Below are 25,280 nucleotides of genomic sequence, written 5' to 3' on the forward strand. Positions count from 1 at the left end.
ATAGAAGTCTAGTTTAATTAGTTTATTAGTACCTATTATAAAAGTGGCCAAAGTCGTCACTGGTTTCCGGACCTGACACATGAGATTGGGTAGTTTGATCATTTGATTATTGGCTGCTCTCCAACGATTGGAGTGTGTACAAAAGTGAAGAGCTCCGGAATTTTTGTATTTATGAAGTTTTTCAATGTGCCGCCCTTAGTAAGGTTAAGCAAAGGGATTTTTGACTCAATATCGGCCACCTGCCTGTGTATTTTAAGGATTTTCAGTTATTGTAGGTTTGTCGACTAATACTAGTAATAAAAACAAAGTTTTGTTATCAGTTGAATGTAAGACTTTATTTACTAATTGCTAAAATCTAAGAAATTACTACATTTATTTATTTACGTTTAAGTCAAAAACACAGAATATTATTAAACATTATTATATGACGTTAAAATTACAAATATAAGACTTTATTTACTAATTGCTACACTCTAAGGAAATGACTACATTTATTTATTAACGTTTAAGTCCAAAACACAGAGTAGTAGTAAACATTACTATATGATGTTAAAATTTCTGTTTTTTAAAAATTTAAAACGTATACCTACAGACATTTTCTATCCAATCATTTGCCACGGGGTTACTTTTTACCAGATGAATATATGTTGTCATGGAAATTTACTTTTAACATGTGTTACGATATTACTTTGTTAGCGAGTTGAACTACAACTTTAATACAAATTAAAAATCTTTTGCTAATTAAGTAATCTTTTTAAAATAATATTGATTTTAGAATTCACCAATTTTATTCATTTAAATGTATTAAAATTAAATTTTTTAATTTTGTAAGAGTAATAAATAAACATTTTTATAGGTAACTTGATTATAATATTTTTATTTTTGGAGGGGGTGGGGTGGCAAATGTAGGCAGCAGTGTTCTGTACTCGTGAGTATACAATTAATCAGTTCACTAATCCTCTTTTGTGTTTGGACTGACACTACGGCTTATATTTGTACTAGCTTTAGGTATATTAGGTTTGTCCTAATATATATACTGAACAACTACTGTTCTAAACAAGATATCATACACACTTCTGTTTATTAGGCTTAGTTTAGGTATGTAGAACGACAAGTGAAGTTTTAAAATGATTTTAAAATATGAACGTACTATAGCTCGGACCAAAGTCAAATCAGTGGTATGATTTATTTCCATTATACCAGATTCCGTAAGTTTTATGCGGTCCTTAGGATGAATGTTATCAATCATTTCAACTCTCATGTTAAATACCATTTTTCCCAGTGTTATACCTTGTAATTGGCTGATACGACCAGGACACCAAAACTATAAAAATATATTTATTGTTAAGAGGTTATACTTTGTTTCATAATTCAAATTAAAACATTTAAAAATGTGTATAATACCGCCATCGTGGCAACCAATACAGCCATAATAACCTCCATATAAAAAACATGATTTGCCATGTCTTCTACCCATATAAGATAATCATAAAACGTAAATGAGCCAACAATTGACAACCAGTCTTCCAAGCGGTAGTCCCTAGAAAAAAAAACATTATTTATTTTAACAATCCATATTGTTTCCTATATTTAAATTAAACCGTTTAATTATTAAGTATTTTAATAAATGTTTATTCATTTTTGAAAAATCTATTTTTGTGATTAAAAATTCTTAAAATACTTTAGTTTGTTTTTTGAGTCGTTAAAGAAAAAATAAATAATACTGGTTAATTCACTAAGAATTATTGAAGTAATCGTATGACGCTCATGACTGACCATTTAAATTAAATTTAACTATTCCTGTAAATGTCAGCATGTTTCATGGTGTATTCAACTGAATTCTTCTTAAAATAAAAATATTTTTTTTATATTACAAGATTTTAAAGTTTTTTGAATAACATAGTTAAAAACCTTTTATTCTAATTAGGCATACTCCATACATAGTTATCAAATTACATAATAGTATACATTTTTTTAAAAATAAGTGTGTGGGCCTTTTAGAATTTTATTTTATACTAAATATATTTTACTAAAATTAAGGATAGACAGTGTTTCAAAAATGTATGAAAAGTAATAGTTAATAGTTCTAAACTATCAAATTTTTGTAATTGATGTTAACATTTTAAGTATGAAAAAAATTATAATACGCTTTAATGTAATGCTGAGGAGTATAATGAGAATAATGAGGATTTATAACACACAAAATGATTAACCCCTTCCAGTGTGATTATACTGTAATTTTTACAACTGGATTGATATGCAACATATAATACAAGCCTTGAAGACAAGCCCCAGCATTAAACATATAATATAAATAAATTATACCTGTTAATGCATAAAATAGGCAGATGTTTTAAAATACACATGAAGACGAAATCAATGAGTTGGGCTGCCATACGTTTCCACAATGCAGGCACTCGAGCTAGTCAAAAAGTGTATTGTTAATTAATTCATTTTTATTAACATAATTTTTATAAATATAAAACTAATGAAAAATTTACCATTATATTTGTTAGATATCGTCTGAGACATATATTCACGTACTTCATGCTCCAAAATGGTATTATCATAAAATCCAATGTAACTGGAAAGGCCTTTAAAAAAGTTTCCTGCCATTTTTCAACAAAAATGGATATTTTGAACGCTAAACATTAAGAATAATACAATTAATTAGTATAAATATATTAATTTACAAAAAGCTAAGTAACTTTTATCAAGGAACCTCCACAAAAGAATTTTTTACCCAATAAACAAATTTTTTTATTATTGTCTTAATTAGTGACATAAAAGAGGCCAATGTACAAAATAGTCATACTAGACATTTAATTTAAATACAACACTTAATCATTAACTCAAGTGGTTTTTAAATATACTTGTATAACCAATCCTCAGACACCCACAACGTCCCATTTTATGTATGACAGTGCACTAGGCACACATACATTTTATCATTAAATTTATAAAAAAGTAATTTCCAAAAATTTGTTTCATTATGTGAGGCAATATTGAAATAATTAACCCTTAACTTTGTAATGTATTTTATACATTGCAAAGTACCTAACATTTCTTTTAAATATTATTTTTCATGACTAAAGTCATCATTATTTTTAATACTTTAAAATTTGCTATTGCAGTTCAAAATAATTGTGTAACTGTGCATTAATTAATTTCTTGTACGTTGGGATAAATAAATACCTATATTCTATAAAAGGGACATAAAATATTTTTTTTACAACTGAAATAGACTTGCACGTTACAAAACATTGTCAAACAATCATTGTATTACCATTTCTAGCCGAGTTGTACACGCGGGTACAAATTATTGCACATGTATTATTGTACAGCTCAATTAATACAAAACGAGTTGTTTCAAAAGTTATTGATACTCTATTGATGTTTCATAAACAATTAATACATTTAATGGTTCATTAAAATTTAATGGACCACTAAATTATGTTTAAAGAACCCTTTAACATCTATTGGTTTATTAAACGTTTAGTGAACATTTATGCAACAACGTGAAAAGTTTAAATGTAACGCTGTCGCATTTAAACTTTTCACACAATACACACTCCCTGTCCACTTGTGATTAAAATAAATTCCAGACATCTCTCCTTAATTAATGCTGATTACGATGTGCCTTAAATGTTAAATAACATATAACAATTAACTAATAACACTTTTAAAAATCACAAGTTTACGATTCATTTTACGTTTTGAACATAGACCTATAGGCTATAAAGAAATATTTCTTAATAGGTTTATATGGTTTTGAACGATAATATAATAATTAATATCACAAATGATAACATAGTTGTGACAATTTTGATAATACGTGTAGCTGATAACTGACCAGGTGATAAAAACACCATTGATTACTAGGATTATTCGTTTTGACAAAAAGTGTACACTTTTTACACCGACCGTAGAGTAGGTCATATTTTCGGTGTTGGTCGTTATCATATTTCTTTTAAACTAATATCATAGATATATTATACTAATACTAAAAAACCGTCTTTGTCACAAGCACCCTGAAATTTGTTGAATCCGCTGCCAAATGCAATGTAGGCACAATCGGTAAACAATCATTTATTATTAATATAATTTTTTTAGTTTAGATCCGAAGCTGGCAAGATTATTTTTATACCTGCTAAAAACTTGTTCAAAATGTATGATTTTAACATGCAAGCCCTAAATTCATAACTAAGTAAATTTGTTGAGGTATCAAACTTTCTATAGTATGAAATGATTTACGAAAGCCGCTAGAAATATAATATCATTGAACACACTAAAGTTGTAACGATGGCTTTATACCTGACATTATTGGCAATAATATGTTTGCATATTTTAGAATATCATCTATTTTATTATTTTCGATAATTATTGTTGTATATTTTATATATTTTTTAATTGTGTTCATCTAAATCTACCTATAAAATAATGACAATATAAGAGATTTTTTTTTTTAATAAGGAAATTATTATATTATATCGTAAAAATTAGTATTATCAGATAAAAAATAGTTGACAGTTATTTAATTTTTAATTTTTTTGTTTATAAAACTGTGCTCACAATTATTAGTCAATCTAAAAATTAAATTAAATGTTTTATGTGCCTATTTAGAGATTTATCAACTATTAGACATTAGTGTATATATGGGCCAATTTTAGAGCTTAAACGCATGGATATTTTAGTTGTTATAAGATCATACGTAAACTTCCAAGTCTACGATTTTTAAAAATTACAGTTATTAGGAATCATGGATGCCATTTAAATGGGAAAAGGGGGATATGTGTGCTTATCTAGTCCTCTAAAGTCCAGACTAATCACGTCCCATACCTTAAGAAGTGGCTTAATAATATTATAATTAGGGTTCGAACAACACCTCTTTTTTCTTAGCAAAATTGCGCCCCTGAGTTTTTAGAATATTTCTATTATATTTTTCGTTACCTGATAAATATTTGAACGATGTATATTACCTAAATCAATTTATGCATTGAAAAATATAAGTATCGCTTTTCTTTTCTTGGCTTATGGAATTTTTCAAAATTCAGATTTATAAAAAAAAAACATAAATATTCTAATAACTTTAAGTCTTAAAAAAATTAAATAACTATTAATAAATAAAGTTGCATGTCTACAAATTTTATTTGAATTGAGTATTAATAAGTATTTTATGCTCCTAGAATAATCGGTTTTGTGAAAATTATATAATATACACATTTTAAATAAATATACTCTTTCATTAATAATTTATTTAGTTATTGAAGAACTGTTGTTGTCGAGATAACAAGCATAATAAAATAACAAAATATATATGTATACAGCCGATATAAATTGAATAAAAAATATGTATAAATATTGAGAGGGGTTTGGAAGTTTTGATTGTTAAGCTCTTAAAAAAGCTCTCTAACTATATTAAGTTTGATTATTATTATTGAAATGAATTATGAAATAAATAAAACAATATAGGAAGAACTGAAAAACGTATTATTAAGGACGATAGTCGTTGATTATTTTTTAATTTTTTAGAAGACTTTATCTGGCACCGTTTTCTAACATTATGGTACAAGGGGGGTGGTGGACGGTGGTCGACATTCGTACCTTTTACCACTTGATCCTGTTTTCGTAAAAATCCATTCGATGTCCCACTGTTGATACCTATACTCATCGTTATTATTACTATAGTTCCCAGTATAGGATCGTCAGTTTTTTTTTTCGAAAACATAGTACAAAGGTTTATAGAGTTTTTCACCACACACTCGTATGCGACATCTATCGGCCGTCGGTCACTATTAGCACGAGGACCTGCCTTAACATTGATTCATCCGTACTATGTTGACGGCCAAAAGCCCCTAGTATAAGTAGTGCGTTATTATACTTAGCAGTTGGACGACATCAGCCGTTTCAATCATAATCACTTTCCCTTTGCCTCACATAGCTTTTACCGTGTAGGTCGTGCCGAGTGAAAATTAGCCACTGTTGTCTTGTAAAAAGCATTAACGATTTGCCTTGTTTTTTCATTTAAACCACACCATGCTGAAGACGACAAGTACAGCGACCCTACTCAAGACCACAATCGAGGTAAAAAACATAACAAGTCTTATCTGATATATTATTCAATTTTATGTAGTTGAATTTTTTAAACAAAAACGTCGTATGTACACGTTTTAACTCGGCAGACAGACCAGGGGTCACATCTGTATAGATGACAGTCGTATATAGAGATCTAAAGAAAATATCGTTTAGGATTTATTTTCGTACCGTGTAGGCTCGTTGCCAGCCGAACTATATACACATGACTTGTAGTTCTCGGAAGACTGCAAATGCCTACTTCGATTTTCCATAGAATATTATAACAAATTGCTATAATGATTATCAATCGCCTATAGTATGACCACATGCCCTATATATTATATAATATATGTATAATCGCTAGTTTTACTTTAACAATCGCTTTTTGATTTGTCGACCCCAAAAATTGTTTTTTCATAAGGCACGTTAAAATTTGAGCTTCTAGTCCCACATCAATAAAATATTTAATTATATATTTATATACCAAAAAAAAGAGACTAAACTAATCTAACAAGTAATAATAATAAACAAGCATTGTACAACTAAAATTTACTTTTTTGGGAACAAGCACCAAAAATTAAAACACATTTATTTTTCGCTGAATCCCTAATCTGGACTCAGATTTTCTCTAGCATATCTAGCTGTTAACTGTTAATTTTTTTACATGCAGCTTTGAATTATTCTATAGGGTGTTCTGTATGTTTGAATTATTTTTTAGGCTTTATTTCAAACATAATTTTTGTATTCTGCTTTCTATGCTGTATTCTAAATACAACATAGAAAGCAGAATGGTCTGCGGATGTAAAATTTTTACACAAAAAAAAAAGGTCCGATTTTTTTTTTTTAAAGTGTTTTGAAACTTAAGGAGACAATATTTACTCTACTTATTGTTAGATACGGAGTTTGGAAAGTATTGATTTAAAAAGTAAATGTTTTTTTTAAACAAATTTGTGAGGACCCACGAAAATGTTTTAACCATTAGTCTGAATCCTTCATGAAGCTATATAGTCAGGCTCAAATTTAGAGGGAACGCTTCCCCAGAGCCCAAACATTTTTAGGGTCCACCAATAATTATTACTAAATATCCATATTATACATATGTGTATTATAGTCTCATGTTTATTTATTTGAGCATTAAAATTGCCTTTTTCAAAAACAAATAATTGTTTGTTTTGAAAAATGTTTTAGACTTTGTACTAATAACTATTTGTCTATTTAGCATATTTCAAGACTACACTCTGTTGTAGGCAACACATTTTACCTATTTTTCATATTTTTTAATTAAACAACTAAAAAAGGTCATTTTTCTCACATTATCACAAACAAATTTAGATACTTATGGTCACGCGGCAGCTAATTCTTTTAAACATTGTTTTAGTAGCTCATTTAATTTAAATCATTTATTGAAACAGCTTATAATTTTTAAAATATAACCGTCATAAATATTTAATTATTTTCCTAATATTAGCAATTTTTAAATACTGACTATTCAATTCGCAAATATTCGTATTTCTACTGTATGTACCTACTATTCTCATAAAAAAATTATTTGCTGTTTGTAGAAGTATTACATTTAAATATTATTTCTACATTAATGTGCGTCAGAACCAGAACCTAAAAAAACTTGTTTAATGCGTATACCAATAAATCGTATTAGTTAACAATAGCAAAAAAATAAACCCACTACATATATGTTTAGGAATTAATAAAATATATTTGTACTAAACAGTTCGAACTTGATTTATGGTTATAAATAACGTTTCAATTTTTAATTATGGTCATAAGTTGGCGCAAACTTTTTTACAAAATGTGCAAATATCAAATTACCTTTTAATCACAAAATAAAAACAACCCCATACTTAATTTTCTGAAACCCAGATTTCAATAATTTCAAAGATGATTTTGACTACCTTATAAGTAAAAGAAAATTATGATTGGAGAATACATTTGTTTGACTTGGTAACACGATCTTACTTACACTATAAGACATAAGTAATATAAGAAATATCTGTTTCATCTGACATTGGATTTTATAATTAATGGTCGTAAGTCGATGACCTTCAAGAACACTTAACAACCTTTAAAAATTCATAAATCGCCAAAAAGTATTCAATGTGCCTGCTAAGTTGACTTACATAGGTACTATATTATCTAATAATGCAAAATAGTTTTTATTATATTCCTTTAAATAATGTTTAAGACGACGCCACGTCATATTCTATTTATTAGTGTTTAATTTAGATAATTTAAGATTTTAGCTAAAACCACATTACACCTATATTTTACATTAGTTAAGTATACTAAAAAAATTCTTTATTAGTAAGAAATTGTTTTGTCAAACAACAACTACTTCGAAATGAAAGCATTTAAAATCTTGATCTTTGATCGGAGAACTCCAAGTTTCCAAGTCTTTTTTGAGTTGATATATTTAACTTTTTTATTGGATATCAATTTGGAATGTATGTTAATTTATAATGTAATTATTAAATAAACTTAATACAATAATACAAGTATAAAGGCGTCGATAGCGATAAACTGTGCTATAAAGAATGGTATTGAAGTAGATTCACTTTGAATTAGAAATAGATTGAAACTAATGTAGTATTGTCAATCAATATTTCATGCAGATTACATTTAATAGTTATAAACGAAATATAATTATTAAAATGTGTTTTTTTATTTAATTATAATTATTTTATTTATTAATTTTAATTTATTGAAGATCTACAATTTAAAACATTATTATTTTACATAATGTAACGATAGTTTTAAACAAATAAGTGTATTACGTTACATTACAATACCTTTTTAGCTCCACATCGAAGCTAAAATATATGAAAAATATAAATAAATTAGGCATGTTATTGTTAGGCTTCGTCGAAACAATGAAAAAGGACACAATATATAAGAAATTTTATAATTAAAGCTTAAAAAATGTTTAACTTAATAGAACTCACTTCATATGAAAAAAACCTACAAAAATAAAAATGCTAAATAATGTTTTTAGCAATCTTAATACTGATTTTATTCTTTAAATAGCTGTTCCTGTTTCAATTAACATTTGATACAAATATATTTACCTAACCGTTCTAACGCATTAACTTAGTTATCATTAAAAAAACGACCAATCGTTAAAATTACCATATGGTAGTTGAAGTGGTAAAATACAAATATGATTTATTCGTATGTAATAAGTTCCTAGATTAAAATCGTTCTAATAAAATATATATAATGTAATTTTTTTTAAAATTTATTTAGTAAAATTGTGAAACATGCAAATACAAATATAATCCTATGTTAATTAAGATTTTAGGTGTTATACTGACTCTTATAAAGCCACTTATGTGACTATAGATACTGTCACACAACAGGATTTTATAATTGAAGGGTGGTCCGTGGTATATAATTATGGGGTATTTATGGCCGTAAGGGCCATACATACTCCATAATTAACTATATACAGTTAAAAATAACGAAGTGAAAGGTATAATTAATGCGAAACTATGGCGGAATTAATGGAAATACAACTTTGCTTAAGTTTATGTGACTATTATGATTTGTACTGTATGCAATATATACGAGGCACGTCCAGAAAGTAAGTGTACTGAGGCTCTCACGGCCGTAGAGAATATTTTTTTGCTATCCTCTTCTTCAAAAAAAGACCAGAACGAGTTCAGTACGTTGAAAACTGTGATCACAGGAATTTTTCTCGCGAAACATGTCGATCGAGTCTGCCGCCAAGTGCGAAATCCTCGCGAAATCGAGTGCAGACCTCCAAAGAGTTTTTGGAATGCTATGAACTGGAGGGTGTGATTTTTTCAAGTGTATTGTTACTGGAGATGAAACTTGGGTGGCACACTAAACGCCTTAAACCAAGAGACAGTCTGAACAGTGGCGTCACACCAATTCACCCTCAGCCAAAAAGTTCAAAACCACCATTTCAGCCTAAAAAATCATGGCATCAGTGTTTTGGGACCACGAAGGCATAATTTTGATAGAATATTTGCCTCAAGGGGGGACCATCAACGCAGCAAGGTATTATGAGACCCTAAAAAAATAGAGAAGGGCTATTCAGAATAAAAGGAGGGGTCTGACAAAGGAAGTCTGCCTGCTGCACGACAACGCTCGACCCCACACGGCCAACGTCAAAAGCAACTGTTGGACTTCTTTGGATGGGATGTTTTGTACCACCTTCCGTATTCCACCAACCTGGCGCCTTCAAATTACCATCTGGTCACTTCCCTAAAGATGCACATGGGTGGTAAAAATTTGCAACGGACGAGGAGGTGAGGGGGGGGGGGTGGTCGACAAGTGGACGAAGGAGGTAAGAGTTCTACAAGGTAGGCATTAAAAAAATAATCCCATCTTCATCACCTGCATCGAGAGATGAAATAACTTACATATATTTACTAATGTAACCATGTAATTTTTTTTTTAATACATTTTTTTGAAGCCTACAAAAATCAAGTACGTGCCTCGTATTAAAAATAGATTTTAGTGGGTAAAAAACTCAATTGAAAATATAAGCAACATATCTGCCGTTACATCAAGAATAATAGAAACATCAAAACATGTTTTCCTAAAGAAAAATGTTTTTTATTTTGTAATGGAATAGGTGTACGGGAATCTTTAAGAAATTTAGTATTTCTGTATTGTGGTTCAGTTTATAGCAAACTAACGAACTTACAAATCAGCTATCATAATTCAATACCATGTAAAATTACACAAGAAACATAAAAGTAATTTTTTTTTACTCTATTAAGTTGTAGGAATATATATTAAAGTGTTATAAAGCTTAGAAATATTTTAACTTTGACGTAAAGCTGAGAAGTTATTTGATTTGTAATTATGGGTATTTTTTGTGTATCTGATGATACGATGTATTTTTTTCCTGAAGATAGATTATCTTAAATATCATATCTATTCATCGCATACATCTGGTGGGTCTCAAGCTGAAGAACTCGTTTACCCAATAAACCAGAAAATAACGTTGTATTTTTAAGCTTAGAATTTTAGCTTCTAATTTGATGAATCGTTAGATTACTGAGTATCACTTTTACTACAAAGCGATAGGTATAGTTTTATTTATCTGTTTACAAAAAATGAATCAGAAGAAGAACTGAGTAAACTCAGTCAAGAGTATCCATACTTTATGCAGGTACATCAATACATAGATATGTCCTGATATCTGCATGAAGTGTGGATACTCTGAGTTTACTCAGTTTTCTTAAAACCGTTCTTTAAACGATAGCAACGTTAAAATATGATAATACAGTATGGTATTGTCTTAATTTTATGTTGTGGCCCAATGTTTTTTTAGTAGTTTTTTTAATATTTGGCCTTAATTTGTTTATTGGTAACATTCATGACATGGTCAGTTATTTTGGATAAATTTAACCATTCATTTAATCGAGCTCGTTTTGAAAACATATACAATTTACATTTATAATACAATTTAGCAATCAATAGTCAAGTACCGATGAAATCGAGAAAACGTACTAGGCGAAAGACTACTTATAAACTATAAAAAACTTATTCTTCTAATTAATAAAATATGACGTTTCAGTTCTAAAAAACTCAATTTGGCTCCCACATACCTCAATCCAATTAATGAAAATTATCAATATAACATATTATGTTAATATGATGGTACAGTGTTGCCACTTGTCTTAATTTTATGTTGTGGCCAAATGTTTTCCTTAATACGCCTTCATACTCCCCCCTAACCCCTTTATCCACCCACTGTGACACTTCAAAACATGACGGACAATGGACAAATTTTCAGAATGACCCCCAGCCATAAGACATATCCTTGTAAAAAATGCCGATTTGACAACTCTTGACTCGCCCAAGTTTGCGAAAACGGTCGGATCATTTGAGATTTTTATGGAACATTTATTAAGCGTTTTTGTGGGACGAAGTAGCCTAGTGGACTAAGACGGCGGCTCCAATGCGCGCACCGTCGCCCTTTCGAACTCGGCCACGGGTGGCATCTCTCCCTGGACTCGCAACTGTCAAGAGAAAGAGGCTACCTATCACTAGATAGCGCTGCAGGACGTGCGACAGGATTTGTAGTTGTATACATTCGTGGCGTTGGCGCGGCAGGCCACGAACAGACGGCTGGAATTTTTGTCAAAACTACTGACGCGATTTATATGAGATTTTTTGTATTTTGCAAACAATTTTTCATAGGCTAGTGTAAACTTAAGAATAAGTCCAAAACGATAAAAGCCCCAAGTCGGGAATCGAACCCGAACCACGACCACCTTGCCTTATAATATGTATTATATTATAACGCTATGTCCATATAATATTATGTACGCTTTTTGTATTTTTTCGCTGCTTCCACCTGCTCGACGCGTTGAAGAGCACGAAGGGGCGCTCTCTAACGTCTGGGGACCGCGAGGGCAATATTTTTTTGCTTCCGATGCGCGCAACGAGCTGGCGAATTCCCTGTAAGCCGCCAATGTGTTATGGGGCGGGGGGGGGGGAGCAGCGGAGTACTAAAACATAATTTCACACCCCATGCAAACAAAGCCGGGTTAACCAGCTAGTAGTTTGTAATAAAATAAAATGTGTAGAGAAACTTGTTTCATTGTGTAAAATTCACACAATTAAAGAATACTAAAATTTGAGTGTAATTTAGAAGTACAAACTTGCGATAAATATGTGGAAATAGTTTGGAAGTTGCGCTAATTACAAGACAAATTAAAGAAAATAAATTGAGATGGTTTGGGCACAATGAAAATAGAAGGAAAGCGAATAAGTAAAACAAGTTAAAGAGATCACGGTGGAAGCGGAAAAAAAAAGAGTAGGTACATAATATTCTTTATACATTTTATCGAATACGCAGCCATTTAATAACCGAGAAAAAAAAGCCCCGCAGTTTACAATTATAATATAACAATTTACCCCCTATGCAACTAGCCGTAGTTATTATTACGTTTAAACGTGCTTTAACAAAAGTTACTTACCTTTTAAGGTGATGATGACTTGAAACAGTTGACTTGAGCTCTGTTACTCTCGAACTAAGCTTTACAATTGTAGGGTGCGGCTCGCAGTACTGAAAACGCTATGCCTTGGCAAAATCAATACACAGAATCCATCCAGCGCGCTCTGCAAAAGGGATGTACAATGACCTCTGTGACCCGACGCGTTGGCGACCCCATAGCCAGCGCCATTTTGTGTATGCAGCGTCGCAATAGCGTACAGGAGACACGATCAATATTATTTCCTGTTTTTATCTCCGAACGATACAATGTACGAAAAAGCTCCTTTATACTCCTGTAGTATAATGTACTAAATACCCGCTCTGTGTATTATCACACTCTCGGTAATACTCTCGTTATTTGATAACTAGGATTAAGCCCTTCAATGCTAATTTACAAAGTTTATTATAACTGTTTAGTGCTGTACGCACAAAATATAATATTATTCCCAAATATTATCCCCAAAATTTGGGTAAAACTATTCCCAAATAATATTACCAAAATTTTGAGCTGTTTATTGTTGAGTAATTTTGCCCTGCTCTTTCTAGAGACACGAGATATAGACACAAGTTAGAAAAACTTCGTATAACTATGGGTTTCTGATATTTATACTACGTTAAACACGTTTATAAAGTTTTGTAACGCGATCGGGAGTTATATTCTATTGCTGCGGCCAACGAAGTTATTCGTATTTTATTTTGAGAATTTTGTCGAAGTCTACAAACATATTTATTTATTGTGTCAGTTGATTATATTTTTCTTGCAGCTGTTATACCATCAAGTAAAAAGCCAACTACCTATTTACGATTTAAAAGTTATTAACATATTGTAGTATGTAGTAGAATATAGCCGTGAGAAAAAAAAATTACAATAAGCGTTACAATTTTATAACATTTATTAAATATTTAGTTGTTAAATAATAATGCTAATCCAGCAATATGTACATGTGCCTTACATCCTTTTAATGTAGCATAAGCAAAATTATATCAATTGTGTTTACTATTTAAGACAAACGAAAAGAAAGAATGTCGGGGTTACTCTCTCGACCGTTTCTGAAAGGGAATTATTGTACTTTGCATTATCATTTATCGTATGTCTTACGACCACGGTGTCTTATATATTTCGGTGCAATCCAAACGGCTCCCATCCATTGTTCGTTTTTTTCCAAACGGCTCCCGTCAATTGTTTTTTTAAGACTTAACTCTTTTGTGTGTGTTTAATTTTAAAGCGTTACCTTTTACCTTATTTATTAAACGTCTTTTTGGTTCATTTCTAAATAATAGCCACTGGGGCAACTAGTAAACGATAATTTACTTGATATAGTAATCTCTAAGTTTCAATATTATAGATATAGCCACTAGTCTAACTTTAATTATAATTAGAAATAGAGTATAATATTGACTAAGAATCGTATTAGGACCTACTTATTAGGAGATACTGGCTAATTATCGTTCTAGTGTGGATTAGTCCACTGGCTGTGATATAGTGTCAAAGGATTAGGAGATACTGGCCATAGACATTTGATCGTCTTACAGTGTGTCTTATGTCCGCTGGTTATGGTGAACCGATAATTGAAGTAGGAGTTTCTCAGTAAATACTTTTTCACTAATAAAAAGAGTGTTTGACGAAGAAGGTTTAGGTTTATAATTTGTGGGTACTTTGTTGCAAGTCTACTAATTAACCTGGGTACACGGAAAGCTTAAAAGCATTGCGCAATTATTTATTAAATAATAACATTGTTAAAATTTACTTTGAATAACGCTCTTACTTTTACTTTAAATAACTTTAAATGTTTAACAGTTCGTTGAAAACAATAGTTTGAGCATATTTATATTAAAATAGAAACAATTTAATAAAAAAATAATTCGAATATTGACGCGCCAATTACTTGAGATATAATTTTAGAATTTTGTTTAAACTTAGCTGCTCTCATATTTATTGAACACCTTATATGTGTATACCGGATTTAATCATATTTTTTTGCTATCATATTTCATCGATTATCTCATTATAGCAATTGTATAAACAAATTTTGTATATATTATACAAAGGAAAAAATCGCACATGCTCAAATCAGGGAAGCGGCGCGGCCAGCCTACTTTACCCCCTTTGAAAGACCTACCACCCAGGGAACATATGTCGAAAAAAAACCATTTCAAGGGCTGCGGGGAAAAAAGATCAATGTCAATTTTTTTTGAAAATGAGATTTTGGTGTCAAATGATTTGTATTAATGTATTGTACCTTTTATGCGCTCGAACCAGGGAAAAAAATAGATTAGTCGAGAGTAACGACCGCCGGAAATTTAGGCATACAGGCAAAATGTATTACGTTTTGAAATTAATAACATGATTTTCTCAGAATGTTAAAAAATTTACATTGATTGCATCCCTTCATTTAGCTAAAACCAAACGTCCCCCAAGTCATATACTTTATCCATTTCCTCTAACCTGTGCAGCAGTTAAGTTTCCAACATCAGAACATATCGTGCGGAAGTGACAGTGTCAGTCCTGTTGTCCAGCCGATCACCCCAAACTGGCACAGCATACCACTTTATCATTTTAGTGGAGTTTCCGTGGGTTATTTTCGGCCCAGTATCGAAAATTTTGTTTATTCACAGATCCAGAGATCGAAGAGTAAACTTAAAAAAATCGGCCACAGCAATGTATTGATGCTGACGGCCACCATCTTGGAGATATCATTTTCAAAACATAACTTAAAAAAACGGGATTTCACACTGATTTTAATAAAAAAAACTGCTTTTTTACTAATCATTATTTATAGCCCATCAAAACTCGTCAGTCCCCCCACTCTGTACTTCTATTTACACATTAATTTATTATTAACGAAATTCATTTGTTTATTATTATTATTAAATTTATAAAGACAAAAAAAAAAGTAACATCTATATTATTTTATTTTACAATTTCACTCCTACTAAGTTAAAAATCAAACGTGCTTTAACCTGCAGGCTTCTGAATAGTGATTATTTCTGATCTATAATCTCCTTGCGATTTAAGATGATAGTATAGTCTTAATTATATTTTCTGGCCAAATAAACAATAATTTTGTTGCTTAGTTATTGCGCTACTTTAGTATCGTAATTTAGTGTCGTTTTCGGGCTGGGGGGCAATGCTAAAGCATGTTCCGTGCTAAAAAAAACGATTTAATTATTAATTAGATATTTTCCAGATCATCGTGTATGTAGTATATACATAAAAAAATACATGTTTTGCATTTTATGTTTTAGAAACTTGTTCCTTTGTGGCAACCATGGAGGAGCCTTGCAACTGAAGCTACATTTGAAACAAAAGTAAGTAAAACGGTGATTATTAGGTATTTATTGTACATATTAGGTAAGTACTCTTAGTTGAATATAATAATAAATTATGTAATAAAAAAAAATAAATGTTTATTTTACAGAAAACGATTTAGTGGTAAATTAATAGTGGTTACGTTTTAGTATTTCCGCACATACTTACATGTTTTAATTGTAATCATAATTGTCAAGTGCAAATTGCACAAAACTACACACCGGAACGTTCTTGAACGGATTATTTTTACGGTTATTACCTACTACTAATTTGATCACGATTCAACCAAATAAAATCGTTAAATAAATTTAGTCAGGTAACCGATTATTCATATTGGTTACAAATCACTTGGATTTATAATAATTTAATGAATTTTGCAATTGAAGGTACACGTTTATCACAGTACACAGTCATCTTAATTAAATACTCATTTATGTTACTGAATAGTAGTTATGTAAACATACAATATAAATCGATAACAATGGTAATTTATATCTTAATTGAAATCCTTTAACAGCTTAAACGAATACAAAATACATTTATTTCAATATGACTACTTTCACATATATATCTTATGTGTATTATACATTATAAATATTAAAGGATTATAATTATAATATGATTTATATAAAATGTCTCTCACTTTCTTTTTTTTCGCCTTACACTCCCAACTACATGGGGTCGGCCTCCCTAGTTCTACACCGCCACTGACCTCGATCTTCTGCATCTCGTTCAATCACCCCAGCTATTCTCATATCACTCTCTATTCCGTCTATCAATCTTTTCTTTGGTCTTCCTCTTCCTCTTTTTCCCTCTACATTTATCTTCATAACGTCTCTCACTGCCTCTACCTCATCTCTTCTCATAACATGACCGGATCATCTCAATCTTTTCTCTCTCATTTTCCCCACAATTGATGCAACTCCTAGACTCCCCTTTATGTATTAATTTTTTATTATATCCTCCCTAGTTACTCCACTCATCCATCTTAGCATTCTCATCTCCGCTACACTCATTCCCTATTCAGTTTGCTTGTCTACTGCTCAATATTCCGACCCATATAACATTGCTGGCCTCACTACCGTCCTATAAAATTTATCTTTAAAAATGTCTCCCACTTTCCGACATGGAATTCGATTACGGTTTTATGGATATATTTTAATGTTAGATTGATTTGGTTTTATACAAGATTTTAAGTATTATAATTTAAAGTAATAATGCAATTCATTTTTTATTTGGGCGCGGTTTTCATCGTAATAGCCGTATAAGCTGCACAAATTAGAATCGGGACCCAACAGTACGGTGACTGTGACTAAAGATGATGCTATCAACTTTTACAAGCAAATGCAATACATTAGGCGCATTGAAACGGCGGCTGGTAATTTGTACAAAGAGAAAATCATCCGAGGATTTTGTCATCTTTACTCGGGACAGGTGAGTTTTCGATAAAGTCATCGGGTTGGAAATATAATATTGTGAACCGCTAATCTGTTTGACGCGTCATTTACAGGAAGCTTGTGCAGTGGGCATGAAGGCGGCGTTCCGGGATCAAGATTCTGTGATATCGGCTTACCGAGTGCACGGGTGGACATACTTAATGGGCGCATCGCCACTCGGAGTGCTGGCCGAACTCACTGGCCGTAAAAGCGGTGTGGTTCGCGGTAAGGGTGGCTCCATGCACATGTACGGCAAAAACTTTTATGGTGGCAATGGCATTGTCGGAGCTCAGGTAAATTGTTAAATTTGGTAATTCACATTTAACAAACTGGTAAATTGCTATTAATTAAAATTTCGCCAATGCCTTTTCTGTGGGTGCAGTGGCGCAACTAGCACAAAATCCAAGGGGGGCTACAGCCCCACCTTAATATTATACCAAAAGTAACCCACCCCCACATCTTAAAATTTATACACTACAAAAATACCAAAATTCTTTAACTTTTAATGAATTTTTATATATTATACTATAGTTGCTAACAAATTATTCAAGTTTCAATTTTCTTTTACTTATAGCTGTAAATTGTTATAAAATTTGATTAGGATAAATTTCTATATCTTTTCCAATACTCAGTATGGATAAATTACTGAAACGATCTTAGTCCATTATAGATCATAAGTAGGTATTTATTCGCCGCATGGCAGAAAATGCACGCTCAGATGTTGCAGAGGAAATTGGCAACTTAAACTATCTTGTACAAGTTTGGGAAAATTTTTTTTTGGATGAATTTTTCTGAGTGTAATCAAAACTAATTGTTTTTTTATTATTACAGTATGAATTTTTAAAGCCGGCCATTTCATTTTTAAGTCACTTTTATTGATTCTAAATAAATCCTGGAAAAAACATCAAAATATTGTATTACAATACTGAACATAGTTATGAACATAGAAACATATTATGTATTGATAGTAACCATGATATAAGATAGTATCACAGAATATATGAACTCAGAATATATATCGCGATGTAAACAAAAACATTTTTGACCACTGATAACTCCGCAAAAACCAGTGTTCACGCATGATACCACAATGTATGTACACTTTATTCCCGTGACTATGATAAGATGACCAGACACTGTTAGAGTTGAAGTCCAGCGATAATCTTATATATGAGTCCTACGTAGGATTCTCCCAACCCTTCTTTTGACTATTACAGGAAGAAAAATAGGGCTCCTGGAGATACTGTGTGCAAGCACGGTGTCCTCTTGACGGGCAAAGTATTCCCTGTGCTATTAAGCCAGCTTAAGAATTTTTTTTTTAGATTTTATTGTAAATTTATTCAGTTATGGAATGTATTATTAACAAATATAATTTATAATAGTTAACAAACTTCAAGAGATTGTGAACTCAAATGCTCTCGAAGGCAAATCTTTGAGGGAAATATTACAGATATGTAACAAGAAGACTTAGGCCTTTTAATTATTTTAAAATATTTGTAAATTAAATATAACAAATTGTGCATGAAAAGTTTCATAGGTATGCTTATTTTCATGTTTACTTAATTGCGTGTGTTACATTTGCTCATTCTTAGGAATTTTAAAAAAATCAACAACATCGTTGATAAGTATTTGTTTAAGAAAAAGGTCTGTTTTTACTTTTAGGTACCTTTAGGTGCAGGCATTGCGTTCGCTGCCAAGTACTTGGGCACTGGAGGTGTGTGCTTTGCTCTGTATGGTGATGGAGCTTCAAATCAGGGTCAGGTGTTTGAAGCTTACAACATGGCCAAGTTATGGAATCTGCCGTGCATTTTCGTATGCGAGAACAACGGATATGCTATGGGAACAAGTTCAGAACGGTCAGCATCAAACACGTCGTACTACACCAGGGGCGATTACATACCCGGCATATGGGTAAAATTATAGTGTGTCAAAACATAACATTTCAATTATCTTGACAAATTTTAACTGCTGAAAGAAAACTGGGTGTGGTGGAAAGTAATTATTTTGTTTTAAGTTTTAAATTCAATATATTTTCGACAAAGGTGTATCTAATATGTAGAATATCATCAAAACTAGTCAATCATAATTTCTGTTTCTATTCTTTCAATCAGATACATATTTTATTATACATCGCACGATTATTTATCGATTATATTCAAAAAAATTATGCTTCCCGTTAAACGAATTTAGAGCCTATTGCTTAAGTATTGAGAGCCAATTTGGTAAATTAAAAAAAAAAACTGTTATTAGTTTGAATTATTAAACTTTAATGCCCCCCCCCCCCAAACAGAGTTGAGTCAAATTTAAATCTACATAAATAGATATTTTTTTATTCGTGAATAACATTATTTATAACACAATAAATAAAATATATCTAGTTTATTTATAATTTAGAATTAAAAAAAAGTATTTTAGATCATTTCAAATTTACTTAAATTAAATTACACAAATAATAAATAAGGTATTTTTTTTTTTAATTTGAATAAACAAATATTTTAAATAGTATTTTATTTATAAACAAAATATCTTAAACTATTTTTATTTATTATAATTAGTTACCCAATACTTTTTTGACAAATGTTTTTAAATAGTATTATATAGGGTGAAGGAAGGTATTTTCGTGGCATAAGCAATTTCGTGATATAGTTTGTTGATCGTATCGCGTAATTCCCTATTAGAAAATTGTCTTGAAAATCACACTGATTGTTAAAATAACAGTTATTTCAAGACAATTTTCTAATAGGGGATTACGCGATACGATCAACAAACTATATCACAAAATTGCTTATGCCACGAAAATACCTTCCTTCATCCTACTCTCTATTACTAAAACGTTATCTTTCTTTTGTTATTTTAAGTAAACATATGTTCAGCAAATGCAAGATAAAAAAAGAAATGTAACAAATAAACAAATTTAAGCTTATATAATAATGAATTTTTAATTACAATGTTATACCTGTTTGACGACCTGTTTTTTTATTTAGGCGTCTGCAGTTTCGAATAATCATAAGCAAAAATATATAAGATGTACAGGGTGGCGCTAGATTAAATATTGTTTTTTAAGCAACTATAACTTCTTTATAAAAAAAAATACACGTATATAATCTGTAATAAACCTAGTTTTTAATGGTACACAGCATTTTTAATCTCAAATGATTGTCGGGGGAAAAAATGATTTTTAATAAAAAAAAGCCAGCACAGTCCAAACCAAGTACAGAAAAGATCAGTACAAAAGAAGTTGGATCAAATCTATTTTTAAATCTGAATGTGATTTCATCACAATCGAATCCATCGCAAAGTATCTACAGATTTGCATCTAAGCGTTTTCTGCGTCAAAATTTGGATTTAAATCCATTAGTGGGTAGAGGCATCAGGCATGACTAATAAACATTCTATGCAAATTTCGATCAACTGTGATCGGTTTTTGCTAAGGTATAGCACGTCAAAATTGTTGGTTAACAATTGTTTTTCCTGGTTTTGGGGGTGAAAGATTTTACTTTTGAACCATTAAAGTACTATTCGCATTCGATTCCGGGTCTATAGAGCTGCTACACGAGTAAGTGTAGAGTAAGTCTATAGAAAAAGGGTTATCGTGTCTTCAGACACGAAAAAAAACACAGCATTATAAAACCAGTACCTTCTTCACTATCGCATCGAAGCTAAACAATGATTTTATAGTTTAAATTGATTTTGGTTATGATTATTTATGTGGGTTTTTTAAGGGTTTTAGTGTACGAGTGCAAAGCCTTAAATACAAAAAAATAAAATGAGGATAAAATTAACAATACTGGTTGGGGTTATTAGTCAATTTTTAAATAATATACCTAATATGACGTGTTTGTTAGTTGTAGCTTGTTTTTGTTCTGCGGTGTGGTTCAGTCGACATCATTAAATAATAAATAAAAGTAAATGTGATTTCCCTCGCCATACAAGCAGTCGAGATTTTATTAAATAGTCCATTTTAAATTAAACAGTTTTTAGGGGGTACGGCCTTATAGACTTAGGATACAGTCTGGCTGTGAGCATGGCCAGCGTAGCCAAGCACAGTATTCCCGCAATCTGTTACTCGACGACGGTTAGGTATAAATTAGATATTTAAGCAAATAATAAATAACGAATAAAAATTATATTCGTTAATAATAAATACATTTCGTTGACAAAATATCTTATATAACTACCAAATAATATTGATGCCTCAGTTTAGAATTACTGCAACAACTTAAAAATGTTCAAATACGAGTTATGTATTCTATATTTGTTGCCATTTGTCAATACTTATAGTTCAAGAATGCAATGTTAGCATACATACTATAGCTGTATTATTCTCCACTAGAGAGCATTTATTTCACTTTAATATCGCATGTCTGTAAGATAGGTAAATGTTTTTTAATCATTATGTACTCGAAAAATAAGGTTTTTTGAGTTGTTGCAGTTTTTAACTGGGGTATCGATATGATGATTGTCATTAATAATCAAATCACAAATGATTAAATAAAAATTAATTATTTATCCATCGCTCCATTTGTATAATGCCCAAAGTAAATTATCAATTGTAAAATGCACGCAGGCATTACATTCATTATTGTCAACTATCAATTTATTAACACCATTCGGCGGGTAAAAAAAATATTATTTGTGGGTTTTCACATATTTCCTTGTATTTTCAATCACTTTTGAGTTTTTAATGCGTCTAAATTGCGTTTTGTGTAGTTTCACTGGGATATTTTCTTTATTCAGGTAGATGGCATGGACGTGTTGGCGGTGAGAGAAGCGTCCAAGTTCGCTGTGGACTATTGCACTCAAGGTAAAGGGCCATTAGTGCTAGAAACCGTCACTTATAGGTATTCAGGGCACTCGATGTCGGATCCAGGCACGTCGTACAGAACGAGGGAAGAGATACAAGCCGTGAGGATGACCAGAGATCCGATCACGTCGTTTAAAGAAAAAATGCTTTCGGCCAATTTGGCGTCGACCGAAGACCTCAAAGTAAGCTCTATTAGTACCGATTGAGTGTTAACTGTAACATTGAATAATCCGTTAACTTGATTAGGTGATCGATAAAGAGATCAAAGCAGAAATCGATTACGCGACGTTAAAATCCAAAGATGATCCAGAGATCTCGCTTGAAGAACTGGGAGCCGACATTTACGCAAAACCACTGGAAAGCGAACACCGAGGGGTTACCCCTTGGCAAAAAATCAAACACATCAGTGTTGGACCGGCAATAAATGTTTAAGACTTAAAATGTAAACATAGTCAAATTTCCACAGACCGGGTTTTTTCAATTTTACATAATTATTAAACCCACATGGTATAGTTACGGCCAATTGTGTCGATTGATCATCGATTATCATAATTAATTAGTCATACTTACGTTCCTAGTACTACAATATGGTGTCTGGATCATTTTTTGCCAGATTACTTTTCGTTCAACCGATCGTTTGTTTGGAATACTTCGTCGTACCAATTCTACATAGAATGCATATTAGATATGCTTACAATTAAGGAAATTAAATTTAAAATGGTACTCAAAAGCCAGATTCCTTGTTATTGAAACGCAATTGTTTGAACTATCTAGTGAATGTTGATTCCTATATGTAACAAGTATACGTTTTGGTATAATTGTTGTAAAATTAACTATATGATTAACACATTTTTTGTTGTTGTACGTAAGTGAATAAAATTCTATTTTTTTATTAATTATTATCGTGTGCGTTTTACCATACATTCGTAGTGGCATGTTTTGACAATACTAATTCCATTATTACAAGTTGGTGTAGTTTCTTTTCCATCAAGACATTTGAACTTTTGACGTTTGAAATATAACTAAATCTCAGTAGATTGTAGAGAGAGTTGGGCTAATTTATAAATGTATTTGACTTAACGTTAATTAGAAAATTAGAAAATTTACTATATACCGCATATATGACAAGTTTGGAGGGTTCCTATTGTTTTTCCGAACACTTAAATTAATTCGAATGGTTTTGGCGATATAATTATATATAGGTAGGTACAATCAATGTATTTATGTGCGCATATATATACGAATACAAAGTGACTATTACATTTAAATAAAAATAGTATTATAATTTATAGCATTAAAAAATTCCAAATGATAAAACGGTCGTAGGCTATGACATGACAGTCCTTCGCAAGCGAATGCCGAGTGTTGTATTATCGAGATAAAATCAATAATGTGATTGTTTGAATTTACTCGGAGTACAAAAAAAGTTGTACAGCCGATAGCGTGTAGATCTAACCATGGATTTGTAAGTAATTATATAACCATGATTGAATTACCAACACAATAATATAATGACCTAAAATTTATTGAACCATAAAATAAGGTAATGCTAAACAGTATTTCAGATTATAATTACTCTTGTAGTCTTTAGGCCGCACAGTGCTCTTCACTATTATTATAAGAATAACTACCTAATTCATATTATAGTTTGATAGTGGTACTTCAGGATTTAGCTATAATTTAATGTATAGTGTATTTAATTAATAATCATATACCTTCACAAAACAAAAGTGATCAGATAAGCTTAATACTAAATATTAATATTAAGTACTTAGTACTTAATACTAAATATTAATATTAAGTACTTAGTACTTAATATAAATATTATTTTTTTTGAAAAATTGCATTATAAAATAAATTGGACCGTGATATCAAAGAAAATTATTTGTTAAAATTAAATGCAACAAAAAAGAAAGTGGATTATTGTAAACTATCAACACAGAATTAAAAAACTAAAAACAGCTGGCTTTTAGTCTTTTTTTCGACAATTTAAAGCACCAATTGAATAAGTAATATCAACGCCAATAATTGCTCTTAAGACGGTTACGGGTACAATCACCGGATAGATTTTTTTTTTTCATTTTCTAGAGGGATTTTTTTTATTTTCTGCGTATTCTTTTACTTACCACTACTTCACTAACTAACGGTTTCTTGAAGTTGGATATTAAGTTACACGGGTAATATAATCATGTTATAGGTATAACCACAACATTAATCAATAAAGAAATAATAGAAATAATAGAAGTTTCATACAATGTTGTTTACATATTATTATCTAGTAGAAAAAATATGTTATTCTTATACGTTTCCTCTGTAAGGCAACTATTTTCTTGTATTATTTAAGCTGTAAGCATGTTAACAAGTGTTAGTGAAAAATTAGCTAAGGGCAAACTATTTTATATTGTGCTCAAAATTCAACGTGAGTCATGACCATCGACCGCGTGCTCAATTGCCAATTAGATTATATTTGTGCAGTGAAATATTTTTATTTTGATGGGCAAGGACAAATGTTAATATCCTATTCAGATATACCTATTATGAACTCAATTACATTTAACACTTATTATATAATATATTTATTTGGTCGGGCTTCCTAACATGACACTCGAGTACTCCGAAAATGTAATTAACTAACCTAGTTTGGGTAATGTTAAAATAAATTAC

The 25,280-nt window shown here is 30.8% G+C and overlaps 2 protein-coding genes across 6 annotated transcripts; one reads left to right on the forward strand and one right to left on the reverse strand.

The window, feature by feature from the left end:
• Window positions 1–381: 381 nt before the first annotated feature.
• Window positions 382–13,114, reverse strand: LOC126845594 (uncharacterized). 5 transcript variants are annotated; one of them, XM_050584333.1, is made up of 5 exons: window positions 13,050–13,114; window positions 2,502–2,644; window positions 2,326–2,422; window positions 1,405–1,540; window positions 382–1,324 (listed from the first exon to the last, which is right to left on the reverse strand). In XM_050584333.1, the coding sequence occupies exons 2-5, from the start codon at window positions 2,614–2,616 to the stop codon at window positions 1,025–1,027; spliced, it is 648 nt and encodes a 215-aa protein (XP_050440290.1). In that variant the 5' UTR covers window positions 2,617–2,644; window positions 13,050–13,114; the 3' UTR covers window positions 382–1,024. The 5 variants fall into 5 exon arrangements, with proteins under 5 accessions (XP_050440290.1, XP_050440291.1, XP_050440288.1 ...); XM_050584334.1 differs by lacking the exon at window positions 13,050–13,114 and adding an exon at window positions 3,854–3,909; XM_050584331.1 differs by lacking the exon at window positions 13,050–13,114 and adding an exon at window positions 3,573–3,775.
• On the forward strand, window positions 5,701–23,515 carry LOC126845591 (probable pyruvate dehydrogenase E1 component subunit alpha, mitochondrial). The gene is made up of 7 exons (XM_050584318.1): window positions 5,701–6,084; window positions 16,313–16,375; window positions 17,637–17,810; window positions 17,887–18,105; window positions 19,475–19,723; window positions 22,550–22,798; window positions 22,863–23,515. Exons 1-7 carry the CDS (start codon window positions 6,037–6,039, stop codon window positions 23,046–23,048), a joined length of 1,188 nt encoding a protein of 395 aa, XP_050440275.1. The 5' UTR covers window positions 5,701–6,036; the 3' UTR covers window positions 23,049–23,515.
• Window positions 23,516–25,280: the final 1,765 nt, after the last annotated feature.

The sequence above is a fragment of the Adelges cooleyi genome, unplaced genomic scaffold (genome assembly GCF_023614345.1).
Source record: "Adelges cooleyi isolate 19-005CV unplaced genomic scaffold, UGA_ACOO_1.1 ACOO_flye_CR_arks_rails_tigmint_CR_PRNA_8, whole genome shotgun sequence".
NCBI lineage: Eukaryota > Metazoa > Arthropoda > Insecta > Hemiptera > Adelgidae > Adelges > Adelges cooleyi.

Coding starts and splice junctions, on each gene's coding strand:
- LOC126845594 (XM_050584333.1), bottom strand. CDS start 2,616: ATGGCAGGAAACTTTTTTAAAGGCCTTTCCAGTTACATTGGATTTTAT. Junction 1,541..2,325: donor CCTATTTTATGCATTAACAG/GTATAATTTATT, acceptor TTTTTTTTCTAG/GGACTACCGCTTGGAAGACT. Junction 1,325..1,404: donor TATTGGTTGCCACGATGGCG/GTATTATACACA, acceptor ATATTTTTATAG/TTTTGGTGTCCTGGTCGTAT.
- LOC126845591 (XM_050584318.1), top strand. CDS start 6,037: ATGCTGAAGACGACAAGTACAGCGACCCTACTCAAGACCACAATCGAG. Junction 16,376..17,636: donor AAGCTACATTTGAAACAAAA/GTAAGTAAAACG, acceptor TCATCGTAATAG/CCGTATAAGCTGCACAAATT. Junction 19,724..22,549: donor ATTACATACCCGGCATATGG/GTAAAATTATAG, acceptor TTCTTTATTCAG/GTAGATGGCATGGACGTGTT.